Source organism: Aethalodelphis obliquidens, unplaced genomic scaffold (genome assembly GCF_003676395.1).
Source record: "Aethalodelphis obliquidens isolate GAN/ISIS:26980383/991018 unplaced genomic scaffold, ASM367639v1 scaffold38, whole genome shotgun sequence".
NCBI lineage: Eukaryota > Metazoa > Chordata > Mammalia > Artiodactyla > Delphinidae > Aethalodelphis > Aethalodelphis obliquidens.
Genome location: NW_020837982.1, coordinates 14,013,907 through 14,022,797, shown reverse-complemented (window position 1 = coordinate 14,022,797; position 8,891 = coordinate 14,013,907). Strand labels below are relative to the sequence as shown.

The 8,891-nt window shown below is 47.2% G+C and overlaps 1 protein-coding gene across 5 annotated transcripts in view; it reads right to left on the bottom strand.

Annotated features, from left to right (window-relative positions):
* The window catches only part of MAP2K4 (mitogen-activated protein kinase kinase 4), a 105,014-nt gene extending 96,483 nt beyond the window's left edge, over positions 1 to 8,531 (bottom strand). For 2 of the 5 annotated variants that reach the window (XR_003438054.1, XR_003438055.1), the window contains exon 1: positions 8,354 to 8,483. Coding sequence is in view for 2 of the 5 variants with exons in the window: in XM_027131079.1 (XP_026986880.1) it covers positions 8,354 to 8,468 (115 nt within the window). In the remaining 3 variants the exon portion in view is untranslated. Of the gene's footprint in view, positions 1 to 8,353 lie in introns of all 5 variants that reach the window. The other 3 variants (XM_027131079.1, XM_027131081.1, XM_027131083.1) reach the window with 2 other exon arrangements.
* Positions 8,532 to 8,891: the final 360 nt, after the last annotated feature.

Here is an 8,891-nt window from a genome sequence, read left to right as displayed (position 1 = left end):
CACACACACACACACACACACACACACACACACACACACACACACACACACACACACACGGGGGGCGGGGGGAGAAACTCTATAGAGAGAGATTATATATATGGAAAAGAACCAGGGGGACTTCCCTGGTGGCGCAGTGGTTAAGAATCCGCCTGCCAATGCAGGGGACAAGGGTTCGATCCCAGGTCCGGGTAGATCCCACATGCCGCGGAGCAACTAAGCCTGTGCGCTACAGCTACTGAGCCTGCACTCTAGAGCCAGCAAGCCTCAACTATTGAGTCCACGTGCTCCAACTACTGAAGCCCACGCGTCTAGAGCCTGTGCTCCGCAACAAGAGAAGCCACCATAATGAGAAGCCCGCGCACCGCAATGAAGAGTAGCCCCCGCTCACTGCAACTAGAGGAAGCCCACACACAGCAACGAAGCCCCAACGCAGCCAAAAAAAAAAAAAGAAACCGCAAAGGTCAGAGAGTTGGTGCTTACAGTACAGATGTGGGAAAGTACATGGCCCAAGCCAAGTTTCTTTTCATTAAATCTCAGACCCCCAAGAATAAATATTGAGATGTACAGGGCAGGGTGCTAGTAGGCCTACCAAAGAAATAAAGCTCTGTGGGGTTTTTTCCCCTCCTTTTTCTCACCAGGACTCTCCCACCACATTTTCCCCTCATTCTCACCGTCCAACCTCAATCTTGAGAGTCCTTAACTGGCCATAACTGGAAACCTACAATTTACTGTATTTACCAAATAAAGTGAGCTTGCCTGTATCCATTTAAAAGGCTGTTTAAGATGTGCGTAAGTGTATATTAAAACCAAAGGCAAAGAGTATTTGAGAAAGTAGAAAACAAAATGAAGAATGTCAGACCAGGGTTCTAGTACCAACTGTGAAACTCAAAAGAGGCATCTTGCTTGAGCCCCAGTTTCCTCATTTATATATAAAATTAAGAATAATATCAAGTAATCTTAGAATTTGAAACAGCGTGTCCACGTGTAATTTTGATTGTCTAGTGGCCCTCATGGGGCACAGCGACCATCCGCACTGCCCTTCGCCTGGGCTGAGGGTGTAACGGGGGGGAGGGCGGGACAGGGGCGTAAGTAGCTTCCCACCTCCTTAGTAGCGCCTTATAGTTTCCTGGACACCCTGGATTCTGGTAATGCTGAAAAGGGATAATGAACTCCAGTATGAAGCCACACTGATACAAAGAAAATCACAGCTGCCTGCCTTACTGGGTCAGGCCCACAGACCAAGCTCCCAAATCTTCCTTCTGCCACAAGCATGAAGAGGCCAGCAGCTTGCCGCCTTCCAACTTCAACCTCGAAATGTTGGCGAGTGCCTTCGACTGTAATGTTACTCATAGTATACCATTATGACTCTAACATCTCAGCATTTATCTAAGCTTATCCAAACTTTGTATTTTCATTGTACTCAGAGTAAGTTCCACAAGATTTCCTGCTGTGTTACTTCCTTGAGCTTTCCTGACTTCACCTTTCTCAAGCTTAAAAGGGACCCACCTTCATTTAGTAATTCCAGGTTATTTGCGTCATCCAGAACCACTCATGATTTTATGAATACTAATCCTTCCCACATTTTTAAAAATTCAGTATCTTGTCAGCCCTCACATGCCAGTCCCTCTCCCTCCTGTGGCTGATGACCACCTTATTCACTCTTCGGTTTGTAACTAAGCACTGTATTACCATGGAGCCCGTTCAAGGAAGCCCAGTACACCAGGGAGAGCAACTCATCAACCATGTGACTGGGGGCAAGTATCTAACCTCTATGAGCCTCAATTTTCTCATCTGTAAAACAGAATAATAATACCGGAAAGTGTTCTGTGATGATTAAATAAGGTAATAAATGCAACACAGAGCCTGGGATAGCGCAGGTTAATGTTATCAGAGTCATTATTATTCCTGGTATCTCCCTCAGGTGAGCAACGATTATGGTACCTTCCCTATCAGACCAGCTTAACCCACACAAACAGTCCCTCTCCTTTCATTTCCTGTCACCGAGAGATAAAAACAAAGGATTCCACACTCTGCCTCTCCGTTTCAGCCCTTCCTACACCCAGCCTGCTGTCCTGAGGACTTAACTCCGGAGTGGGTACTGTCTCCTGGCAGGAACCTAACCCAGATCTCAGGGTCACTGGCAAATGCATCAGGAGAGCCATTTAATGTCGCTTATTTTTCAGCAAAGTCAGGCACAGATAGACACACATATATGTGTCAGATATATAACAGAGATCTATCTGGCAACCCTTTTCTAGCTTCCCCCTTTTGAATACTTTGGGTGACTGTTGGTAAGATGAGATATAATACAGCTTGAAAGAGCTGCTGTGGTGTCCACTTCCACCATCCTTCTCCCTGGTGAGGAATGTCATGCTTTTCTTCAAGAATCAAGCCGTGCACGATGGGACTGCCAGCTTCTTTGTAAAGGTCCATCTTGAGCTGTGTTAACTACTGGCCAATGCTCCCTCTCACCGCGTGGCTGTTAAGTCAGCCCAATCTCCTCTCTCCTTGCCCTTGAATCCTTTCTACAGGTTCATGTTAATTCTCAACCTTGCCAAGAGTGTGAAGAGACACATGCAGACTTCCTGGAGTTGGGGAAAACGGCCAGAAGCTAACCCATGCCCATTAGCAGGACAGTAAGTTGCCCAGATGACAAATTTAGCCAGGACAGCAACGTATGCTATTAACTCTTATGCTAAGTGGGTGCCTTTTCCATACTATGCATAGTGTTGAAAGAGTTCTATTACCTTTCAACATCTAATTAAAGTTTTCTACTTGCCTGTAGATTTGCAATCAAAATGCCCCCAAATTCAAAGTGCCAGGGTAAACGCCCCATCGAGTTCAGAACTCTGCAACACAAAGAAGCATCAGAAAGCCCTGAGGCTCCGAAATCAACCCAAACATGGCTGGATGCATACAGCTTCCACCCCCTGACTGAAACCTAAAATAATCTCTTCCTTCTATTCCTGAATCTGCATCACTTCTGGCAAAGATTCTTCTCTCAGAACTGAATGGCTGAAATGACTTAAATAGAGCTCGGAGAAACCATGTGAACCTGGGTAGAAGAGTAGAAAGAGCAAAGGCTGCCCGTCACCAGGTGGATTAAAACCCACTTCAACTAGGGCAAATTCCTTAATTTAAACGTCAGTTCCCTAATATATGATAGGAGACCATGCTCATCTACCCTTAAAGAGCACTTATGAGCATCAAATTAGGTAAAGACAGTGAAAAAAGAGCTGTGTTAACTATTAGTTTCCCTTCTTAATTTTAAATCTGAATTAAACTTCCTCAGGTTGTATCATGTGGACTGTCTCTATCTCCTAGAGATGCAGACTGACCTGAATTATGTGTGATGGAGTTGATTTTGACCTCCAGACCCCTAAAAATAAAAACTCTATGGGCCCAAATCAACCCAGCTTCTCAAATTAGGTAATAGAAATTGAATGGAAAAAGAGAAATTTGCAAAAAAAGAAACATGACTCAAAATACAGCATTCACTAACATCCCATCTTAAACAAGTTTCAACACACACTCACACTCTAATAAGGGACATTAAAAGAAAATGTGAGAAAATCAGTATCCTGAAAGCGTTATATTTTTCTACTTTTTAAATTTTAATACTAGGGTTGCTCTCCTTTTTAAGGAACATACAGAAATGCAATATGTGCTTTGAGGAGGGACCGACTTCCTGACCTGGATTTTATTTATCAGGTTATGTCAAATAAATGGTGAAAGAAATAGTGTGCAACACAGTGGGAAAGGCAAGCAATTCTAGGGTTTGGTACCTTATCCATTGTCAGCACAATTCAGTTCTTTAACTTGGGATAAAGGCACCCTCCTATGGTTCTTGAAAACCACAAACTAAATGGTAAAAATAGAAAGACAGTCAAATATAATCACAAATAGGGCATTTCATACTAATTTTTTATATTCAAATATTATTGGGAGAAAAAAGTGTACTGATTTTAAATCTTCACTTTTTCTTAACAGGTATGTTTCATTACACTTGAAAGTTCTGTGTATTTTCTTTTATTTTGTAAATATTTTTACTGAGGTATAACTGACATACATTATATTAGTTTCAGGTGTACAACTTGATTCACTATTTGTACATGTTGTGAAATGATCCCCACACAGTAAGTCTAGTTAACATCTGTCACCGCACACAAATAATTTTTTTTTCTTGTGATGAGAACCTTTAAGCTCTACTCTCTTAGCAGCTTTCAAATATGCACTACAGCATTATTAACTATAGTCGCTACGCTGTACATTTTGCACATTTTTTAAAAGTAAAATCTAGCTATCATCTTTTTACTTAAATTGATATTTATAAAATGTTCAGCTGAGGGTAAATGGGTAAGGACTGGACTAGTCCATAACTTTTCTGTTATACATCTATATTTGAGACTCAAAAAGAAAAAAAGAAAAACTACCTACATGAGCTCATTAAGAGAATCAGAGGCACTTACCACATATACTTTATAACCAGTTCCTGTAACAAGTACTTTACAAATGTCTCCATGTTTTTCAGACTCAATTATAGATTCTAACTATGCTACACATTTTTTTAAAACTGACATTTCTCAGCTATCCAAGTAAAGTTTAAGGAAAAGTTTTATTTTTCCCTGCTTTAAGTCTCCTATAATAAATTTAACTTCTTGTGTTCATGAGATTTTTAAAAATCTACTACATTTAAAGGGTTTAGTAACTAAAGCATTTAAATAGCCATGTCTAATAGCAATCCTTATATACGTATAGATATTTTATAATTTTCAAAGCCCTTTTATGTGCATTAATCTAATAATGTGATTCTCACAACAGCCCCGTAAGGTATTATCCCTATTTTAACAGATAAGAAACTCAGATGAGTTCAGAAAATGTAGGTAATTTCCCCAAGGTCACAGAGCTTGTACACGGCAGAGCAGTTACCTGTACCCAGGGAGAATAAAGACTCATCAAGAATACTCTGACCAGAAATGCTCAATAATGAAAAATGGAAATAAACAGGGTAGAGAAAAGGGTAGGACCCAGTAATAATGAAGCTAAAGAAACTGTGTGATGGATCATGAGGCGTTAGGGACTCATCTGCTAATAATGAAAGAGACAATTAATTAGACCATTACAAGTAAGAGTACTGTTGCTATTAACAATGATGATGGCTAACATGCATCAATCACATCCTTACTGTGTGTCAGGCCCACACTTTACATGCATTCTCAAAGTTCCTGTAAGGTAAGCATTATTCCTGCTTCCCAGCTGAGAAACTCAGGCTTGGAGAGGTTAAGTATGTTGCCCAAGGTCACAAAATTCTTAAGTCCCGATGAGGGGATTCAAATCCAGGACACCAGAGCTCTGGCTTAACTCAAGCATTATGATATTAAAAAACCAAAAAAAAACAATAATTCTCAACTGAGACCACTCTTGGGCCACAAACCTCAAGCCATGAAAAAATGTGCAGGGTGACCCAGTGCCCAGCATGGTGCTTCTCACACATAACGACCACCAATGTCTGTTAATATGACATGTATTCCACGCGTCCCACAGCTAAACCCTGCTATTGGAAACAGCTTGGCCATTAAAAACTCCCAGAGAGACAGTGCTTTGGGGGTGGCAGGTGACCATGCTTGCGGGGGTGGGGAGGGAGTGGCATTTACCAAACATCTTCTAAGGACCTGAAGTATGATCTAAAGCCAAAGATCTGATAGGTGAAGTAAGGGAGGTTGCGCTCTAACATCACAAGACAAAAAAGATCCTACACAGCTGCTTAAGCTCAAGCTTTGTAACCTGGATTGTGGGAGAAAACGTCCTGAGAGTTTCAAGTGCTTCTCTTCATTCTGAGTAATTGAGAGAGGTTCAAGAAGATACAACAGGTTCCTGAGTCAATCAAGGCTAGACACAGTACTGATAAAAGAAAATTCATCAAAAATTCAAAGAGAAGTCTTATGTCCTCCCTCTCCCTTTTAAACTGGGTTCTGCTTATTAGAAAGTTCAGTTTACTGGGTTTCAAAACTCAGGGGTGGGGGCTTCCCTGGTGGCGCAGTGGTTGAGAGTCCGCCTGCCGATGCAGGGGACACGGGTTCGTGCCCCGGTCCGGGAAGATCCCACGTGCGGCGGACCGGCTGGGCCCGTGAGCCATGGCCACTGAGCCTGCGCGTCCGGAGCCTGTGCTCCGCAACGGGAGAGGCCCCAACAGTGAGAGACCCGCGTACCGCAAAAACAAACAAACAAAAAAACTGAAGGGACCTGTCAAATATGTGCAATAAAAGCTTAAATAAATACATAAGGCATAAAAAAAAAATACTCAGGGGTGGGAGAGGAGAATGGAGCGCATCAGAATAATTCCTAAACACGGTGACTTTCTCTGAGTTCCTAGAACACTCCAAGCTCTTTCCTACTTTGGAATCTTCACACACACTGTTCCCTCTGCCTAGAACCCTCTTCTTTATCGTAACAGAGTCCTCTTTCCAGACAGGTCTTCTGTGACCATCTTACCAAAGCAGACTGCCCCCTCCCCCATTAACTTCTAACCCAGCTTGTTACCTTCATAACACTTTTCTCAATTAGCATTTTTTCTTATTTATCTGCATATTGTCTTCCCTCCCCAATCCTATCAGGAGGGTGAGCTCCATCAGGAAGGAGACCATCTGACTCACTCTCTTCTATATACCCAGCACTAGGGCACTATGCCTGGCACTAGGCAGATGCTCAATAAACATTTTTGAACAAAAATTAATTTCTACAGCTTTTTCGAACTATTAGCCTCCCTACTCATCCCCTACCCCCCACCCCAAAAAAACCTTGCATTTTTATAAGCTTTGTAAGTCACCTGTTTTGGATATGCAATATAATCTTAAATTGTCATTTTGCTGTTTCATTTCAGCACCACCACCACCAACGAGACTGTAGAGCTGGAAGATCAGGAAACCCATCCTGTACTTCATCTGTATATTGTACAACACAGTGGCATCCAGTAACTAATTTAATTTGAATTAATTATCTGAGGGCCTGCACAGAAAGTGTCCTCTGAGCTCTGACATCATCCTGTATATATCTATCACTGTTCCTTACGTATATCCCATGGGGAGGGGGACAGGGATATAAAATTGAATAAAATCCCGCCTCTGCTTCATGAATCACCCTCTCATAAACCCGAAATACTCAACAAACGTCAAACCTAACCAGACAGACAGTTAAGATAGACCTCGGAGCCCTTTAGGAAGATTTTAATCAAAGAGTAACCATGGTCACACGGACCACGAAGGGTACCCCAACTGACGCTGCTAATAATTTAACGCAAGCAAGTCTGCGAAAGTTATCAAGAGATTTCTGACATTCCCTGTTTTCAAAGATAACATTACTACTCAAAATTCCCCAGTAAACTCAAGGAAACGGTCCCTCACGGGCTGGGGCCTGGTATTTTCACAACAGCCCCTGTCAAGAGCCACATAGAGCTAATACGCATTCCCACTGGGGAAAGTCATTAATTAGGAGGGCTGCTTCAGATGTGCAGTCCCCGCAGAGAACCACTCGGACCCCTGCCTTTCGATTTCCCGGATCTCTGCATTTCAACCGAGCTCCCTCTGTTTTATTTATTTATTTATTTGGTCTGCATGCCAGGCTAACACAGAAACCCCCGGCCTCTCCCAGGCCAAGGGCTGTCTCATCACCTTACAGGTGGCACGGGCCTGAACACCCCCGCCCCACCCGCCCAGCGAGCAGAAACCTGCAGAAGTTTGGAAACCGAGGGTCCAGGAGGACCGCGGAGCCCAGAGGTCAGGCGGCGGCCGGGCCCGGCGGCGCCCGCAGGGAACCAAGATGGCCCTGAGCGGGCCCCACTGCGGCGGCGGCGGGGAGCCGGGCCGGGGCGCCGGGGCGCGGGGCCGAGGGGCGCAGGGCCGAGGGGCGCGGGGCCGGGACGACGACGACGACGCCGCCCTGGGCGGCCGGGACCCGCGGGCCAGGCCCCGGCCGCCTCCCGCCGCCGCACCCTGGCCGCGCGTTCCCGGAAAGGCGGGCGGGGCGCGCCAGGTAAGCGGCGGTGGCGGCGGCGGGGGTGGCCGCGGGGGCGGGCCCGGGCCAGGTGGGCCCCCGCGGGCGGTCGGGACCCCGCCGGGCCGAGCGCGGGCGGAGGCCGCGGCCCGGGCCTGCGCGGCCCGCCGCCCGGAGCCAGGCCGAGCCCGGGGCGGCCGGCTCCGGGCGCGAAGCGGGGAGGGAGGGAGGCGGACCGGCGCGGGTGGCTCGGTGGCTTCCTCAGCCGGGTCCGGGGGCGTCCGTGGCCGCGGGGACAGGCCGCGACGACTCCGACGGCCGCGCCCGGGGGCCGGGGTCTCGGCGCCGCCGCCTTCCTTACCCTGCATGCTGCTGACGGCCGGGTGGCCGGGCGCCGGGGACCCCACGGGGCCCGGGGTGCCGCTGCCGCTGCCGCCCCCGGAGCCGCCGCCGCCGCTCGGGCTCGGAGCCGCCATTGTTGGGAGTGAGGAGCCGAGCGGCGCCGCGGCGGCTGCAATGCAGCAAGCTCGGCCTCTCGCACGGCCGAGGGGCGTGGCCAGAGCCCGCCCTGGGCCCGCCCCCCGGCACGCCCCCTCCCGCCCCCGCCCGCGCCTGACGCGGAGCCGCACCAGATGCTGAGCGGCTGAGCGGCAGAACTGCCCAGGTCGCTGGTGCGGGACCCCAGAGGCCGGCAGAAGTCCTGCACCGGGGCTGCGGGCCCGCCGCGGGGCCTAGAGCGGTTTGCGGAGTGAGGAGTGTGTGCATTTGGGGTGTGAAAGGGTACACAGCTTCTATCATTCCTACAGAGGTCTGTGACCCCAAAAGTTTAAGAAGCCCCTTGTTGGAATCTCAGAACCCAAAACCAGAATTGTAAAACTGAAAGGGATCGCAGAGCTCGT